Genomic DNA, 19,594 nt, shown 5'->3' with positions numbered 1-19,594 from the left:
AACAGGTACCTAAGGACTTCTGAAAAATAGGTGCTCATTTCTACAGAGGAGAAACTTCCATGAGCAAATGTTCTTTTCAAACCTGTTTCTTCTCCCATGACTTAAGTGCAGCCAGACTTCACTGGGAGAGGGCAAGGAGCAGAACAAGGTTTCCCCTCAAGGCGGTTCTGAGGTGCTCTGAATGCCAGACTGATGTGATCGGTGGAATTCATCACTGCAGGCTGACGTGTCTCACAGTGGGAGTCATGGGCTGGTCTGCTTGGTAAACTACTCCCGCTCTATGCCTGAAGCCATGCTTCTTTTAAAAATAAATCTTGTTCTTCCAAGCCCCATGTGTCTCACAGCCTCAAGAGTACCTCATGGATTTAGACTAATCTTGTCTTACCATAGACAGGTTACCTCCAGATTCTTAACAATCACCCCATCTCTGAGGCCATTGATTCGTCTGTTCCCCCTGAAATTGAGTTAAATGTGCTAGCCTGATTGGCTCCTTGAAGTTAGTATAGGATATTTCGACAGGGCTCTGAAAATGAAGCCCTGACCCCAATGTGTAATGACCTCAGTGGACAGTAAAGGGTTCCTTTGTGTCGGGCAGGTGACAAGTGTCAGTTAACCTTCCAAGTCCACATAGATTTGTACCTGATCTTAGGGTGACAAATCATCTGTCCACTAGCTCACATGGCAAGCATTTTCACCTGGTGGTAATGCCGGTGAGAGACCCTCACATACCACATAATCAGTCATTTCCATGCAGGCGACATTCTAGTGATTTACTGAAAATATCATCAGGGCCATCAAAGTACACACTTTTAATTTATTACACAAATAATGGATTGGCTGAAGTGTTTAGACCAAGTGAGTTTTTCGCATTGAAGGTAGTGTGTTCATTCTTTTGGAGTCATCAGAGTAAAGTTCTTCCAGACTCTTAGAGCATTGCTTAGAAAATTGCAGCTTCACTGCAGTGACTATTCCTCCAAGAGCCCTCAAATTTGAGACTCCCACCAGCAAATATGAAGCACTTCTGTGTGTACAGAAGGTAAGCCCCAGGGTCCTTCTATCATATTGTCTCAATGATTTATACTTAAGGTATGCTCCCTCCACGTCCTCTGAAGTAAAACACACACACACACGCATAGTGAGAACTGAATTGAGAGTTGTGGCTGTGGGCCATGGCTGAGGGCTCAGTCCTAATGTGTGCTGAAGTGCCAGCGCTGTGCTGTGGCCAGATAGTAATTGCTGCTTAGAAATAGCAGGATATCCAGTGAGAAGAGGCTGAGAAGAATACACTCTCTCTGGAAGAGAGCATTATAAGCTCCTCATGGGAAAATGTGGGAGACTATTGAAAGGGGATGAGAAGAGAATTGTTAAGACTCCACTTTCTCAGTTTCTGATCTGAACTTTTGCTCACAGCAGGTGAACACAGACTCCCTCCCACACAGAGATGTCCTCCCCTGCCGCTGTGCAGTCTGTTAAGTAAACAAAGACTTTATACTGAGAAAGGAACATTTCACTATTTTGGCTATGAGTTGTTACTTTTAAAGCTTTATCCTCCAAACATTTTCCCCCTCTCCTTGTTTATTTTTTTCACGAGAAAGAAAATGTGCCACTTAAAAAAATTCAACTACAGGACAAGAAAAGCTCACTTCTAGATTAAGGCCACTTCTAGTTTAAGGCTCACTAGGGCTTAAGGCCAACTCACCTTTTGCTGTGATCGCCAGCTCATCCGCTCCAAGGAGCCAATATAACTTTCTTTTTTTTTTTTAACATCTTTATTGGAGTATAGTTTCTTTACAATGTTGTGTTAGTTTCCACTGTATAACAAAGTGTATCAGCTATATGTATACATATGTCCCCATATCTCCTCTCTCTTGCATCTCCCTCTCACCCTCCCTATCCCACCCCTCTAGGTGGTCACAAAGCACCGAGCTGATCTCCCTGTGCTCTGCGGCTGCTTCCTACTAGCTATCCATTTCACATTTGGTAGTGTATATATGTCAATGCTACTCTCTCACTTCGTCCCAGCTTACCCTTCCCCCTCCCCATGTCGTCAAGTCCATTCTCTACGTCTGCGTGTTTATTCCTGTCCTGCCCCTAGGTTCTTCAGAACCTTTTTTTTTTTTTTAGATTCCATATATATGAGTTAGCATATGATATTTGTTTTTCTCTTTCTTACTTATTTCACTCTGTATGACAGACTCTAGGTCCATCCACCTCACTACAAATAACTCAATTTCGTTTCTTTTAATGGCTGAGTAATATTCCATTGTATATATGTGCCACATCTTCTTCATCCATTCATCTGTCGATGGACACCTAGGTTGCTTCCATGTCCTGGCTATTGTAAATAGTGCTGCAATGAACATTGTGGTTCATGACTTCTTTTGAATTATGTTTTTTTCAGGGTATATGCCCAGTAGTGGGATTGCTGGGTCATATGGTAGTTCTATTTTTAGTTTTTTAAGGAACCTCCATACTGTTCTCCATAGTGGCTGTATCAATTTACATTCCCACCAACAATGCAAGATGGTTAGTTTTCTCCACACCCTCTCCAGCATTTATTGTTTGTAGATTTTTTGATGATGGCCATTCTGACCAGTGTGAGGTGATACCTCATTGTAGTTTTGATTTGCATTTCTCTAATAATTAGTGATGTTGAGCATCCTTTCATGTGTTTGTTGGCAATCTGTATATCTTCTTTGGAGAAATGTTTATTTAGATTTTCTGCCCATTTTTGGATTGGGTTGTTTGTTTTTTTGATATTGAGCTACATGAGCTGCTTGTATATTTTGGAAATTAATCCTTTGTCAGTTGCTTCATTTGCAATATTTTCTCCCATTCTGAAGGTTGTCTTTTTGTCTTGTTTATGGTTTCCTTTGCTGTGCAATACCTTTTAAGTTTCATTAGGTCCCATTTGTTTATTTTTGTTTTTATTTCCATTTCCCTAGGAGGTGGATCAAAAAGGATCTTGCTGTGATGTATGTCATAGAGTGTTCTGCCTATGTTTTCCTCTAAGAGTTTTATAGTGTCCGGCCTTACATTTAGGTCTTTAATCCATTTTGAGTTTTTGTGTGTGTGTGTGTGTATGGTGTTAGGCAGTGTTCTAATTTCATTCTTTTCCATGTAGCTGTCCAGTTTTCCTAGCAGCATTTATTGAAGAGGCTGTCTTTTCTCCACTGTATATGCTTGCCTCCTTTATCAAAGATAAGGTGACCATATGTATGTGGATTTATCCCTGGGCTTTCTATCCTGTTCCATTGATCTATATTTCTGTTTTTGTGCCAGTACCATATTGTCTTGATTACTGTAGCTTTGTAGTATTGTCTGAAGTCAGGGAGCCTAATTTCTCCAGCTCCGTTTTTTTTCTCAAGATTGCTTTGGCTATTAGGGGTCTTTTGTGTTTCCATGCAAATTGTGAAATTTTTTGTTCTAGTTCTGTGAAAAATGCCATTGGTAGTTTGATAGGGATTGCACTGAATCTGTGGATTGCTTTTATTCCTAGGTATGTTATTCTTTTTGTTGCAATGGTACATGGGAGTGTTTCCTTAATTTCTCTTTCAGATTTTTCATCATTAGTGTATCGGAATGCAAGAGATTTCTGTGCATTAATTTTGTATCTTGCTACTTTACCAGATTCATTGATTAGCTCTAGTAGTTTTCTGGTAGCAGCTTTAGGATTCTCTATGTATAGTATCATGTCATTTGCAAACAGTGACAGCTTTACTTCTTCTTTTCTGATTTGGATTCCTTTCATTTCTGTTTCTTCTCTGATTGCTGTGGCTAAAAGTTCCAAAAGTATGTTGAATAATAGTGGTGAGAGTGGGCATCCTTCTCTTGTTCCAGATTTTAGAGGAAATGGTTTCAGTTTTTCACCATATGAGAATGATGTTGGCTGTGGGCTTGTCATATATGGCCTTTATTATGTTGAGGTAAGTTCCCTACGCCTACTTTCTGGAGAGTTTTTATGATAAATGGGTGTTGAATTTTGTCAAAAGCTTTTTCTGCATCTACTGAGATTATCAAATGGTTTATATCCTTCTGTTTGTGAATATGGTGTATCACATTCATTGATTTGCATATATCGAAGAATCCTTGCATTCCTGGGATAAACCCCACTTCATCATGGTGTATGATCCTTTTAATGTGCTGTTGGATTCTGTTTGCTAGTATTTCGTTGAGGATTTTTGCATCTATATTCATCAGTGATACTGGTCTGTAGTTTTCTTTTTTTGTGACATCTTTGTCTGATTTTGGTATCAGGGTGATGGTGGCCTCGTAGAATGAGTTTGGGAGTGTTCCCCCCTCTGCTATGTTTTAGAAGAGTTTGAGAAGGATAGGTGTTAGCTCTTCTCTAAATGTTTGATAGAATTCACCTGTGAAGCTATCTGGTCCTGGGCTTTTGTTTGTTGGAAGATTTTTAATCACAGTTTCAATTTCAGTCCTTGTGATTGGTCTGTTTATATTTTCTGTTTCTTCCTGGTTCAGTCTCTGAAGGTTGTGCTTTTCTAAGAATTTGTCCATTTCTTCCAGGTTGTCCATTTTATTGGCATATAGTTGCTTGTATTAATCCCTCACGATTCTTTGTATTTCTTCAGGGTCAGTTGTTACTTCTCCTTTTTCATTTCTATTTCTGTTGATTTGAGTCTTCTCCCTTTTTTGCTTGATGAGGCTGGCTAGTGGTTTATCAATTTTGTTTATCTTCTCAAAGAACTAGCTTTTACTTTTATTGATTTTTGCTGTTGTTTCCTTCATTTCTTTTTCATTTATTTCTGATCTGATTTCTATGATTTCTTTCCTTCTGCTAACTTAAGGGATTTTTTGTTCTTTCTCTAATTGCTTTAGGTGTAAGGTTACGTTGTTTATTTGAGATTTTTCTTGTTTCTTGAGGTAGGCTTGTATTGCTATAAACTTCCCTCTTAGAACTACTTTTGCTGCATCCCATAGGTTTTGGGTCGTCGTGTTTTCATTGTCATTTGTTTCTAGACATTTTTTGATTTCCTCTTTGATTTCTTCAGTGATCTCTTGGTTATTTAGTAGTGTATTGTTTAGCCTCCATGTGTTTGTATTTTTTAGTTTTTTTCTTGTAATTGATAGCTAGTCTCATAGCATTGTGGTTGGAAAAGATACTTGATACGATTTCAATTTTTGTAAATTAACCAAGGCTTGATTTGTGACCCAAGGTATGATCTATCCTGGAGAATGTTCCATGAGCACTTGAGAAGAAAGTGTATTCTGTTGTTTTTGGATGGAATGTCCTATAAATATCAATTAAGTGCATCTTGTTTAATGTGTCATTTAAAGCTTGTGTTTCCTTATTTATTTTCATTTTGGATGATCTGTCCATTGGTGAAAGTGGGGTGTTAAAGTCCCCTACTATTATTGTGTTAAACTGTCTATTTCCCCTTTTATGGCTGTTAGCATTTGCCTTATGTATTGAGGTGCTCCTATGTTAGGTGCATAAATATTTACAATTGTTATATCTTCTTCTTGGATTGATCCCTTGATCATTATGTAGTGTCCTTCTTTGTCTCTTGTAATAGTCTTTATTTTAAAGTCCATTTTGTCTGATATGAGAATTGCTACTCCAGCTTTCTTTTGATTTCCATTTGCATGGAATATCTTTTTCCATCCCATCACTTTCAGTCTGTATGTGTCCCTAGGTCTGAAATGGGTCTCTTGTAGACAGCATATATATAGGTCTTTTTCTTGTATCCCTTCAGCCAGTCTGTGTCTTTTGGTTGGAGCATTTAATCCATTTACATTTAAGGTAATTATCAATATGTATGTTCCTATTACCGTTTTCTTAATTGTTTTGGGTTTGTTATTGTCAGTCTTTTCTTTCTCTTGTGTTTCCTGCCTAGAGAAGTTCCTTTAGCATTTGTTGTAAAGCTGGTTTGGTGGTGCTGAATTCTGTTCACCTAACTTTTGCTTGTCTATAAAGGTTTTAATTTCTCCATCAAATCTGAATGAGATCCTTGCTGGGTAGAGAATATTGGTTGTAGGTTTTTCCCTTTCATCACTTTAAATATGTCCTGCCACTCCCTTCTGGCTTGCAGAGTTTCTGCTGAAAGATCAGCTGTTAACCTATGGGGATTCCCTTGTATGTTATCGGTTGCTTTTTCCTTGCTGTTTTAATATTTTTTCTTTGTATTTAATTTTTGATAGTTTGATTAATATGTCTTGGCATGTTTCTCCTTGGATTTATCCTATATGGGACTCTCTGTGCTTCCTGGACTTGACTATTTCCTTTCCCATGTTAGGGAAGTTTTCAACTATAATCTCTTCAAATATTTTCTCACACCGTTTTTTTACTCTTTTTCTTCTGGGACCCTTGTAATTCGAATGTTGGTGCATTTAGTGTTGTCCCAGAGGTCTCTTAGACGGTCTTCAATTCTTTTCATTCTTTTTTCTTTATTCTGCTCTGCCATAGTTATTTCCACTATTTTACTTCCAGGTCACTTATCCGTTCTTCTGCCTCAGTCATTCTGCTATTGATTCCTTCTAGAGAATTTTTAATTTCATTTATTGTGTTGTTCATCATTGTTTGTTTGCTCTTTAGTTCTTCCAGGTCCTTGTTAAACATTTCTTGTATTCTCTCCATACTATTTCCAGGATTTTGGATCATCTTTACTATCATTACTCTGAATTCTTTTTCAGGTAGACTGCCTATTTCCTCTTCATTAGTTTGGTCTGGTCGGTTTTTAACTTGCTCCTTCATCTGCTACATATTTCTTTGTCTTTTCATTTGTTTAACTTACTGTGTTTGGGGTCTCCTTTTCACAGGCTGCAGGTTCATAGTTCCTGTTGTTTTTGGTGTCTGCCCCCAGTAGGTAAGGTTGGTTCAGTGGCTTGTGTAGGCTTCCTGGTGGCGGGGACTGGTGCCTGTGTTCTGGTGGGTGGGGCTGCAACCGGTGGTGTGTTTTGAGGTGTCTGTGAACTTAGTATGAGTTTAGGCAGCCTCTCTGCTAATAGGTGGGGTTGTGTTCCTGTCTTGCTAGTTGTTTGTCATGGGGCATCCAGCACTGGAGCTTGCTGGCCGTTAGTTGGAGCTGGGTCTTAGCATTGAGATGGAGATATCTGGTAGAGCTCTTGACAATTGATATTATGTGGGGTCGGGAGGTCTCTGGTGGTCTTCAGCCACACAGCTCTGAAGAAAAGGGAGAAAAAAAGAAAGAAAATAAAAATAAAAATAAAATAAAATAATTAAAATTTAAAAATTATTAAAATAAAAAAGTAATTTAAAAAAAAGAAGAGAGCAACCAAATCAATAAACATATCCACCAGTGATAACAAGTGCTAAAAACTATACTAAGATAAACATAAAAATCAGAAACAAGTCAGCTGCAGACAGACAACCCCAAGTCTACAGCTCCTCCCAAAGTCCACTGCCTCAATTTTGGGTTGATTCATTGTCTATTCAGGTATTCCACAGATGCAGGGTACATCAACTTGATTGTGGGGATATAATCTGCTGTTCCTGAGGCTGCACTGAGAGATTTCCCTTTCTCTTCTTTGTTTGCACAGCTCCTGGGGTTCAGCTTTGGTTTTGGCCCTGCCTCTGCATGTAGGTCACCCTCAGGCATCTGTTCCCTGCCCACACAGGAGAAGGTTAAAGCAGCGGCTGATTAGGGGGCTCTGGCTCACTCATGCCTGGGGGAGGGAGGGGTACAGTAGTTATAATTGGAATGCAGGATGAGCCTGCAGTGGCAGAGGCCAGTGTGACGTTTCAGCAGCCTGAAGCACACTGTGTGTTCTCCCAGGGAAGTTGTCCCTGGATCGCGGGACCCTGTCAGTTGCAGGCTGCACAGGCTCCTGGTTGGGGAGGGGTGTGGATAGTGACCTGTGCTTGTACACAGGATTCTTGGTGGCTACATCAGCAGTGTTAGTGTTTCATCCCTGTCTCTGGTGTCTGTGCTGATAGCCACGGCTCGCAGCCATCTCTGGAGCTCGTTTAGGCAGTGCTCTGCCTTCTGTGGGCAGACAGGGCAGGAATCCCCTCTCCTCACGCACCCCAAAACAATGGTCTCTTGCCTCTTAGGCAGTTCCAGACTTTTTCCTGGACTCCCTCCCGGCTAGCTGTGGTGCACTAGCCCCCTCAGGCTGTGTTCACGCCGCCAACTCCAGTCCTCTCCCTGGGGTTTGACCTCTGAAGCCCGAGCCTCAGCTCCCAGCCCCCGCCCGCCCCAGCGGGTGAGCAGACAAGCCTCTCGGGCTGGTGAGTGCTGGTCGGCACCGATCCTCTGTGCGGGAATCTCTCCGCTTTGCCCTCCACACCCCTGTGGCTGCGCTCTCCTCCATGGCTCCGAAGCTTCCCCCCACCCCCCGTCTCCACCAGTGAAGGGGCTCCCTAGCGTGTGGAAACCTTTCCTCCCTCACAGCTCCCTCCCAGAGATGCAGGTCCTGTCCCTATTCTTTTGTCTCTGTTTTTTCTTTTTTCTTTTGCCTTACCTAGGTACATGGGGATTTTCTTGCCTTCTGGGAAGTCTGAGGTCTTCTGCCTGCATTCAGTAGGTGTTCTGTAGGAGTTGTTCCACATGTAGATATATTTTTGATGTATTTGTGGGGAGGAAGGTGATCTCCACGTCTTACTCCTCTGCCATCTTGAAGGTCCCCCTTGCCAATATAGCTTTTAAAGATTCCCCTCTGCTTATGTCTAGCTCTCATGCACCTGTACTTCCACAAAGCAAAATGCACCATGGCAATTATTTTCTGGATACTTCAGGTAAAAAGGCCAACCTCTACCCAGATATCTAGGGATCTACCTATTTATCAATATGTCTGTAGCTAAGACTTAAATATGGCCCCTACAGTGTGCTACATGCCATTCTAAGCACTTTACATAAAAACTCTTTTTACCTTTATCGGAGAATTCTATGACAATTGCTTCAATATTGATGTGGGGTAAATTTGGGGAGACTGACATTAGATATAAGACTTTCTATACCTCTTCTGGGGAATGCATCCTGTCATATTGCACTCATCTTTTTCTTGTCTGCCCCTGTTCTGGATCTCTTTATTTATTTAAAATTTTTATTGAAGTATAGTTGATATACAATGTTGTGTTAGTTTCTGGTATACAGCAAAGTTATTCAGTTATATATATATATATATATTTTATATATATATATACATACATATATATATATATATATATATATATATATATATATATATATTCTTTTTCAGGTTCTTTTGCATTATAGTTTATCACAAGATATTGAATATAGTTCCCTGTGCTATACAGTAGGATCTTGTTGTTTATCTATTTTATATATAGTAGTGTGTATCTGCTAATCGAAAACTCCTAATTTATCTCACCCCCCACCCCCGTCCTGATCTCTTCATTAACAAGGGCCATGGCTTTCTTCTCTGTCCCCTAATGTTAGCACAAAGCCTGATATATAAGGGGCCCTCCATAAATCTTTTTGAATGAATTAAAGTAGAGCAAGAAAGGAAGACAAAGAAAATCTTATTGTTGGAATACTTTCCTTTGGTTGGTAGGCAGTGTGCTTTGACTTAACCGGTCTGAATCCTAACTTCCTCATTTGGAAAATAGGGAAAATAATACTAACCTTAAAGGGCAGTTGTAAGAAGTAAATGAATTTATCAAAAGTACCTAGCATATTTTAAGTCACTGTGAAAAAAGATGGCTTATTCCATAAATGGTGTTAAGAAAACTAAGTAGCTGCCTGGAAAAATACGAAGCTGAATCCCTGTCTCACATCTTACACCAAAGTAAATCTCAAATGATGATTGCACAACTCTGTAAATATACTAAAATCCATTGAATTGTACACTTTAAATGAGTGAATGATATGATATGATATTATATCTCAATAAAGTTGTTATAAAAATAAATCCCAGAAGATCAAAGATTTAAGTGTAAACACATGGAACTGTATTAGAAGGAAACATAAGATAGTTTTTAATATGTTATTGGAAGGGAGAATGACCTTTTCAAGCAAAACATACTGTTCTAAAGCCATAAATGAAAGTTTGATAAATTTGGTTATGTAATAATTGAATATTTTGCAGAAGAAAATACTAGAAACAAAACCAAAGGAAAAATATGACAAATAGTGAGAAAATAATTAAAAGCACATAGAACAAAAGGCTAATTACTGTAATATATAAAGAGCTCTTAAGAATCAATGTGAAAATGACCAAAAACCCAACAAAAAATATGGGCAAAGTACAAAAGCAGGCAGCTCAGAGGAAGAGCTTATACCAGTATATTCTCCTACCAACAGCCTAATGGTACAAGCTCTTTAGAAGCAATATTTGAACTATTTGTCCAAATTAAAAATACATAAGTCCTCAGATCTAGCAATTCGGCTTCTAGGAATTTATTCTATAGCTATTTATACATGTGTCTAGACATAAACATAAGTATAGTCATTGCATGAAATGTTTGTAACAGCACAATACTTGAAATCAACCTAAATGTCAACCAACAAAGAAGTGGTTAGAGAAATAATAGCATTTTGTTTAGTGAAAAACTATGCAGCTCTTTAAAACAGTTGATGAAGAACCCCAAAATATATCAATTAAAAACAAAACAAGGTGCTGGACAATGTATTTACTGTTCATGTTTTAAATTTTTATATATTGCACAAACATATGTTTGCATAAGCATAAAATATTCTAGCTTCTTTCTATTCCCCCAAACCCATCATGCCCCAAATTCAGCTCATGAATAACAAGATGAATGAATTCCTTTCACATGTATCATCTCTGCATTTAATTTCTGCACCAACCCTATGGAAAAGATACTAATACTTTCTTTTGAAAATATTACATGTTTTGAACCTTTGAGTTTGCTTATTCAATAGTTGCAACTACTAATGCTAAATCCTTGATGCCAAAGCTCTGTTGTACAGGGAAAAAGCCTATACTTCTTATATAGTGATGTAGGACATCCTTCATCAACCGACATTGTCCTTCTTTCCCAGATTACTCTCCTATCTCCTTCTGCTTCTAGCACACTGCTCCAAGTTCTTTCACACTGTTCCTCCTTTCCATGTTTAGGGCCTCTTCCAACGATGCTTTCACACCTCAGCTCAATGAAATCCTATTTACATTTTCTTAAAGTGTCAACTCAAATGCCACCCACTCGGCAAATCTTTACCTGTCATCCTAGGCAACACCAATGGTTCCAGCACAACTACAGCTCATAGTTTTCATAGTTTGTCCTGTATTTCAAAAGCATTTTATATAAGTCTATTAATCAGTCTATTATATTATTTCAATGTCATGAGCATATTGAGATTAGAGGCCCTATTTTTATTCTCATTACTACCACAACTTCTAGAATATAGTAGCAGTTTGAAAAATACTTATTAGAAAAATTATTTACCTGAATTCGAATCATTTTTAATTACCCATAGGTTGAAGAACTTCGTATTCAGCATGACAGATTTTGGGATTGAATAATACATCTCTTCTAAGAATTTGAAATGAAAATGTTTTATTGATGGAAAATCTTTCTTCATCTTGCCTTCTAGAATTCAAATGAATGTTCATGCTCCATGAAGAGAATGGGCTGTGGTTTTTTGTTACAGATTTGGAGCCAGTAAATTTTTATGAATGTGAACCTTATCATGTCTTCTGGAAGCTTTCCTGTTCTTTAATTCCTTTTTCCTGTGTTTTCATAGGAACCAGGGAAAATGTGTTGAGGGCATGGTGGAGATCTTTGACATGTTGCTGGCTACATCGTCTCGGTTCCGTATGATGAATCTCCAGGGAGAGGAGTTTGTGTGCCTCAAATCCATCATTTTGCTTAATTCTGGTGAGTGAACAACATGGGAAATTTTAATGCTGGTTACTGGAAGAAATATTTATTTGTATTTTCAACCAGGTACAAGCTACCTACTACAAAGACATAATCACAAATTGATAGAAACAATTAACACATTTAAAATAAAAAAATAAATAAAATAAAATGCCTATCTTCTTTTTAAATTACTTATGGAGGTGAAACCATGCTGGTCAAAAATGATGAATGAAAAACAAAAATTGAACACTGAATCCAATGGCCTTTCTGTTGAAATACTTTTATCCTCTCACAGATATTGGGGTTGTTTTTATTAAAGTGGTACATGTATGTGGACATAAGTCTGTTGTTAGTTGTATATGTCAGAAAGTAAGTAGAGCGAGTGACCCTGTTAAAATAGTGTGACCAATTCTAAGTTCCAGATCATAAGCAAAGAGGCTTACTTGAGACAGACCATGTTTCTGGTCAAAACTGATTAGCTGAAAAATATAATTGGCTCAGAGATAGAAAAACCTAGTTCTAAAACTGAGGAACGTGGAATTCGGTACATTGGTCCAGCTGAAAGAGTGGTTTTCATTTGATCCATGGTGTCTAATTCAACTGTTCCCTCCTATGTATTCATTTGAGAAAGCTTAGCTGAGAGTGGCATCTGTTTTTTTTTTTTGGTGGTGAGGTTAGCTGTTGCATAATGAGTCACTCCAGGTCACCCAGATGGAAACTATGGCTCAGCCTGAATCAGCACCCTGACTCGTCCCAGACTCCTCGGTAGTTGAGTCTAAGCACTAGATCCCCAGTCTGTACCACCTGAAGCTTAACAATGGGGTGTCACCTGCACTGTAGATGCCCTTAATCTGGACCTTAGTCCCCCAGCCTCAGGCCTACCTCATGCCAGAGACCTCATTCTCACATACAAATCACAACTGTTTGGAAGCCCTGGACCTGATTTTAGATTTAGTTTCTTACATCATTCGATATGGTCTCAAAGTTCCCAATAGCTGAACTACAGTTTGTGTTGATCCCATATGGAAAGAGTCGGCACTCCCTTGTCTTTTGAGATGTTTTGTTTCTTCCTGATGAATGCCAATCCGGATCTTCCCATATCCCCTAACAATTTTCCACTTCTCTTCCCCACCAATGCTAGTAACCTATATTGCTTAATGGTTGTCATAGTAATCATTCTCACTTAACTGATAAATGGAAATCTGTACTATTACACTAGGCAGGGACTGAATTACAGAATGAAGTTGCATGAAAAATAATGTGCTCTCTACTAAGGAAGTGATTACCGCTCCATTCAAGTTTCAGGTTCCACTCACGTGCATTGTGCTTTTCATTTGAGTCATTTGTCCTGTATGTTGAAGGGTCCAGATCCCACAATGGCTCTTTATTGGATGAGAGTTCTGGGAGCAGTGCCACTCAGCTGCACAGTGCCAGGTCCTGAACCTGCTCCTTCTTCGATGGAGGGCTGGCACACGCCGACGTCTCTCATGTGGGCAAGCTGTTAATTTCAGAGACGGCAGGCCTGTCAAGTGCTGGGACTTTTTTTCCTACCTTTACTAGGAAATAATACCCCGGACAGGAAGTGAAATTAGCTGGAGTTATAAAATCAACAAAAGGAGCTGCTCTGATCTTGGTAATCAAAAATATATCTTTCAGATCTGCAGAGTTTTTTTCCTGCATTACTGGTCTGTTCCTATGGGAGGGTGTTTCTTTTCATATTATGTAATAAAAAAAGACGGGACTTTTGCCATCAAAATATTGGATTTATAGACCTAAGTTTGTTCAATCCCAGAGGGAAAACTTTAAGCCCTCACAAGAAAGTATTTATTAAAGACTGGCACCAGCATCTCCAAACAGTATTTCCCATCGCAGGATGTGGACCTCCACCTGCTGCCCCCTGACACCAGTTAAACTTTCCTGCTCTATCCTTGTTCTTTTACCTCTTTCTCAGGATCTTCTGTGAGCTCCCTTGCGCCGGGAGGGTCGGAACGCTATTTTGGAAATACAAGGCACTGTTTTACTGACAGAGTTTATAGTTGTCTTTTTCATGAGATACCAGCAGCTCGTCTTTTCTTGTAAGGACGGCACTGCTGGCTCACGAGCTGTAGCAAAAACAGAAGCCATCTCTCAACCTGGGAAAAGTGAAATCGCTCTTTCCACTCCAAAAGTGAGCTCTGTTTTGGAAAAGCAGATCTGCCGCTGAGCACAGCTCCTGGTGTCTCATATTGTTCCTGAAAAACAGAATCCAAAAGGCCATGACTCCTAAACACAGTGGTGTGGCGCTCAGGGCCTTTTTCAGAGTCAAAAAGTGATCAGTCATATGAGGGTCACCACGACGATCAACAGCTTTTTCCCACAACTGGAGGTATGGACTTTTCTAAAAACCCAACCAATTCATGGCTCTGATCAGGGGCAGCTCTTCACCTGTCATGAGACAAAATACAAAGTGACTCTAATTCCTGGAATCTCTGACAGAAGCCAAGCTAGAAATGATTCAGGAAACCTGCACTAGAAGATGCTTTTCTGGTCCCTGGGAAACAAGACCTCAGTGTATGGAGGAACCCTCGGTTTTGGGCTGAGCCCCTGTCAACAAAGTCTGAGAAGGGTGTGTTTACATTAGCCTTGACTTTGGGGCCGAGACACAAGGGGAGTTGAAAGGTTGTTATGAGGACCTGCTAGGAATGTCTTTCTGGAAGCCTTGAGAAGGTCTCCCAAATGCCAACATTTCCAGGGGAAGCCCTCTTCACAGCTGTTTGGGAGTGGGAGGTATTCACCATTTCTGAGACAGAATAATTTATTACTTTGCTTGCAAAAGCCTCTAATCATCCATAGGACAAACACTGTTTGTTTTTATACTCCCCATCAAAGGACAGAGGCATTGCTAGTTAATCCAAAGATGCCCTAGCCAAATCAACGCTAGCGTCAAGGCATTCTGAGAACTAGCTGGACAGGGTCCAAGGTAGGGCAAATGCGAACAGAGCAGATGAGCTCAGGGCACAGGGCTGTGAGGCAGCAGCAGTGGGAGAGGAGGATGGAGCTGGAGCTACAGAGGGGGACCGGGAAGGAGGTTCTGTGCCCGTTTACTGTGTTCCTGCTACCCAACGTGACTTCAGTTCTTCTTTGTAATTCCAATATTTCAAATTCTTCAGGTCCAGTTCAGATCTCACCTCATTCAGGAAATCTTGCTACAACCCAAGTCCATAATGAGATTTTCTTCTCCAGACTATTTTAGTTCTTAGAGCCAGTACCTCACAATCTAGCATTTGGTCAGTTGGTGCACTGATTGCAATAATTGATTCAATAATTTCATTCATTTATTCAATAACTCATCAGTTATGGAATTCTCACCATGAAATTTAAGCCAAATATATGAAAATGAATGACATCGTTCTTTGGTTTTGGTTTTTCAGTGTTTTATTTTTAGCCTGGATGGGTTCTTTATGCGTGTATGTCCTAATTTCCCTATAAACTATTAATTTTTTTAATTCCTCACAGCCTGTGAACTGCCAACAAGTATTAGACCATTCAGTCATTTAATAGACGCGTATTTGCTGGGCATGACCAGAAGCACCTAGAAAGTCCCCATTTTTCCCATGCTGTTCCCACCATGATGGAACATATCATCTTTTTCAGTGTACTATAGATCTAGATAATGTCAAACCATTAATGGGAAAAAAATAATGCCCATCTCCTTGGGTTATTGTGAGATCAAGGGGAAACTGTGTATAAAGTGTCTAAAGCAGTTCCTGGAACATAGTAGGTCCTCAATCAGTGACAACTGTCATCATCACTCATGAGAATCTCTGGCTTAAACGGAGTCAGTTCATGACTGTTTTTCAATAAAACTAAGTGCTTTTCGTTTAAAGGCCTCCCTTCTGCTAGGCTTAAAAAAATATTCAAGGACAGGAGGGTAATAATAACAATAGAGATTGTAACTGTTCTCCTGAGACTTTGTTAATTGTGCTATTTAATTTTATTTAGAGAAATTTTAGAGCAAGATTATCTCATGGATAGTAATTGATTGTTATTTGAACCTTAATTTTGACAGACCTTGATGAAAACTCTGTGGTGTCCCCATTCACCATCAGTTGACTCTGCTTCTTCTCATCCTCTTTCCCCACCTATGTGATCCTCTTAAAGCCTTCAGAATCCACTCCCATTCAGAATACCACCCATTTAGGAAGTGTTTTTCAAGACTCGGAAAAATTCATGAGTCAAAGCTTAATACGTATAAATCTACGGTCTCTAATAAATGTTGCGTTTGGTCTTCAAAATCAATTTAATAATTATTTCTCCCCATTTTCTGAACATCTTTCTGACCACAATTCTTTATATGCCTCAGTAATTCTGAAGAGCCTCACGTACTTCACTCCCAGGTAACTTTATCCAACTGGCTCCCTGGAGAGCCTGTCAGACCCCTGACTGCAGCTCCTCTGCCCTCTGTGTTACAGTGGATCTTCTTTTCTCTCCTGACCCACAAACTAATTCCAATTACTCCAACTCTTTGCCTGCTGGATCCCGGTGTTACCATTGGCAGGCATGTTTGTTACTCCTGGAAAGCCTTCTGCTATAAAAATGTTGTACCCTTGATTACCTGTTCATCCAAAACTGATCTTCAGACAACATTTCTCTTTCAATTGATGGAGTATTAAAGAAGAATAAAGAGCCAAAACCACTGGGACTAAAAACCCGAGGTGGAAAGTTAAAGGAAAGTAAAATGCCAGGAAGGAAGAATTATGACCACATCTCTAAAGTGTGTATCCCGGTGTTCATTTAAAGAAAAAAGGATATGGAATATCCTACAGGTGCATATACATTAAATGTAAACATAAAAATGGTACCAGCTCTTGTCTGTCACCTAGTTCTGCTTTGTTAATAATGGCATACCTTGTCATCTTGATGCCTTGATGAAACATCTGATGCGGAAGCTGGTGACATCCATTTGCTTTGTATATGTTCACCAGAGGCTGCGCTCTCATCAGAGAAGCATTTGCAATCATGATTAATTATAACAGGCTCCCATCACAAAGACTATTTCCTCTCTCGGAGCTGAATTCTTTGCTTTCTCTCTGCTAATTATTAGACAATTATTTACTGCATTGATATTTTTAAGTGTAGAAGTTAGACAATGATTCAGAGTCCCTATATTTAGATGAAAGAACATTTAAAAAACATACTGTAAATATGTTGACTGTAAACATTAAGGATCATTAATTCTTAACAGTTGAAGGTTCCTGATGGGAACAAGCCTTGGAATCTCAGATAGACACATTGTCAGGTATGCCCACTGCTGTCACAGTGGAGAAGATTTGATTGTATTATCTCTTGAGTTCTTTATAATGCCAACCTTCCTCTCCAGGGAGCCTGCTTATTGTGGTAATTTTGAGATAAATGTCACTTGATAGTTATTAAGTGGTTCGCTGTCTTCTCACTGGCTGATGGATCCGGTAGGCAGTCGACAGCTCTTGGAGTCTTTCCTTGCTCCCACCTAATGGTGTGGCCTTAAGCCTCTTGGCCTCCGTTAATTTCTTGAACACTTGGCGCACCATGGACTTTGTCTTAGAGAGCCCAGGCATTCAAGAGAAGCAACTCTGGCACTTACCTAGGGGGTGATGGATGCCCTTTGATAAGCCACTTCCCTGAGCCTCATGTGTAAAATGGAAATAATGATACCTAACACACAGAATTGTGACTATTGAAACAATGACCACCTAGTGCCTGGCACATAATAGGTGCACATAAATGTCGGTCTGTAGACTCTCCAAATACAAAAACCCTGGCACGTTTTTCTTAGCAGATGATACATAACTTCCTGCCTGGAAATTCTGAAGTGGGATTTCACGCCGGTCATTTGGGGTTAAAAAAATTGCATTCTCACGGCAAAGATGCCCTTCTTGTGAGTGGAATAGTTCCAGGCACCGGACGGGGTGGACTGGGTCCTGCGTCTTCTTGCAGAGACTTCTTGGAACTTCTAAGGAACTGGGGGAACCAACCGAGTGCCTGTAACCTGGGGAAGACTCTCTGGACGGGGCAAAGGCAGGAGCCATTGGGAGCCTAGAAATCCTTGCGATGATCCTGACATTAGGAGCAGTTATCCATTCATATTCGAGAACCTCAGAGGGAGGAGAAGTTGCCCATCCTTTTATGCTCCAAGGAGCATGGACAAAGGCGGAAGCCGTCTCTTAGGTCCTGGATTCAACCACCATTTTCACCCACATTCTCTAGGGTCCAGAAATTACCTGTCCGTATTCTTAAGTTTGAATAATATACAGGACCATTAAAAAAAAGAAAAATGCCACAGACTACCCCACTGCTGACTTAAAATGCTCTTTGTATGTTGCTTAAATATAAATAGTCACATTATGTAAATGAATGAGTGTAAACTCCATGTTCATAGCTCTTATATACACACAAAACCAAAACAAATTCACAAATTAAATACAGACTGAAAGGCAAACTGGTAATAATGTTTTGGCAGAAACCGAGTTGCCTTTTGCAGCCTGCTGGGGCAGATCTCTGTCTGCTAGTCTACCAAGCCTCTTGTGAGGGCCCTGCCCTCCCCCCTTGTCTGTGTCCAAAAGGATGGCAAAGCCTCTGCTTCTGTAGCGCCCTGTTTTGGCAAGAACACATCATTTATGTATTTTGTTTGCTTCTGCATTTATTTTTCTGAGATACTTACGACATAACTGTTAGACTTGAGGCCATCATCAGCACGGGTGAAAAATATGTAACTTAGGAAACAGTCAAAGATGATAAGGATTATTTAGATGGGTCCATCTCAATACTCCACACGTTTCCATCCTCTGGGGGGTCTTTGAAAAAATTCTGTTGCAGGGACCCTTCCCAGAGATTCCGATATCATTAACCATGAATATCAGTATTTGTTTAAAGCTCCCACCAAGACTTCAGTCTCACCAGGACTGAGAACTCCTGATCTAACTGACATAGAACATTCTGAAATTAATGTCTTAATGATATTTTTTAGAATATTGTTAAGATAAAAGCGCACAATTTTAAAAGGCCAAGAGACAGTTTAAGGACCTTTGAGAATCCTCTTTTAATCCTCAGCAGTGTGTGGAAATTAGTTTGAAAACGACTGCTGTAGGTGATGAAATGTCTGCTAAGTTAAACTAGTTCTCTAGTACATTATAAAATGAACCATTCTGCAAACTGTGGGGAAAAACTGCTAGTTCTCAGAAAGAACATTGCCCAGCACGGGGGACAGGAAATGGAGGCCTGTCTTTCACATATTGGCTTGGGCAGGGGACACAGGCAATTAACAGATCATTTCAATGTCATGAGATAAGAGAATGTCACGATGAAGGGAAGCAGAGTGTCCGCAGAGACAGACAGCAAGGTCCTTACCTGAGCACCGATGCTTCAGCTGAGTCATTAGGGTGAGTTGGACTTGGCTGGAGTCAGAAGAAAGGCAAGAGGGAAAGTTCTGGCTCCACCATTAAACTAACAGGGTCTCATCAAGCCACTGGACCTCTCTTCACTGGTCTCCTCAACTATAAAATAGAAATAGTAATTCTAAACAGTCCTGTTAACCCAAAGGTTTGTCATGACATAACAAGATAGCTTAAAAATATGAGCTAATATCATCATTACTATTATAATCTGTTGTTTTTTTAGAGGGAAAATATTATGTGATCTAATATCCTGCAGAGACTTTGCTGTCAGGATCTCCCTGTTCTAATCATAGGACAAGAATTACACTCAGGCCCTATATTTGGAAGGGCCATAGATGCCCTCTCTTTGCCCTCATGCCTGGCACATTGAACTATAAATCTAAATGTGTGTTGACACTTGAACTGAAGAAGA

At 39.8% G+C, this 19,594-nt stretch overlaps 1 protein-coding gene and 1 long non-coding RNA gene across 3 annotated transcripts in view; one reads left to right on the top strand and one right to left on the bottom strand.

Annotated features, from left to right (window-relative positions):
* Positions 1-19,594, top strand: part of ESR1 (estrogen receptor 1) — a 258,433-nt gene that overhangs the window by 215,881 nt on the left and 22,958 nt on the right. The window contains exon 6 of the mRNA XM_057528224.1: positions 11,652-11,785. Coding sequence (XP_057384207.1) covers positions 11,652-11,785 — 134 coding nt within the window. The remainder of the gene's footprint in view (positions 1-11,651; positions 11,786-19,594) is intronic.
* LOC114235834 (uncharacterized) lies at positions 11,696-19,418 on the bottom strand. 2 transcript variants are annotated; one of them, XR_003621917.2, is made up of 4 exons: positions 19,136-19,418; positions 13,711-14,001; positions 13,087-13,268; positions 11,696-11,782 (listed from the first exon to the last, which is right to left on the bottom strand). It is a non-coding gene; the product is annotated as an uncharacterized LOC114235834 (long non-coding RNA). The 2 variants fall into 2 exon arrangements; XR_003621916.2 differs by having other exon boundaries at positions 13,711-13,761.

The sequence above is a fragment of the Balaenoptera acutorostrata genome, chromosome 14 (assembly GCF_949987535.1).
Source record: "Balaenoptera acutorostrata chromosome 14, mBalAcu1.1, whole genome shotgun sequence".
NCBI lineage: Eukaryota > Metazoa > Chordata > Mammalia > Artiodactyla > Balaenopteridae > Balaenoptera > Balaenoptera acutorostrata.
The sequence above is the reverse complement of the archived record's forward strand: the minus strand, read 5'-3'. Positions and strand labels throughout refer to the sequence as shown.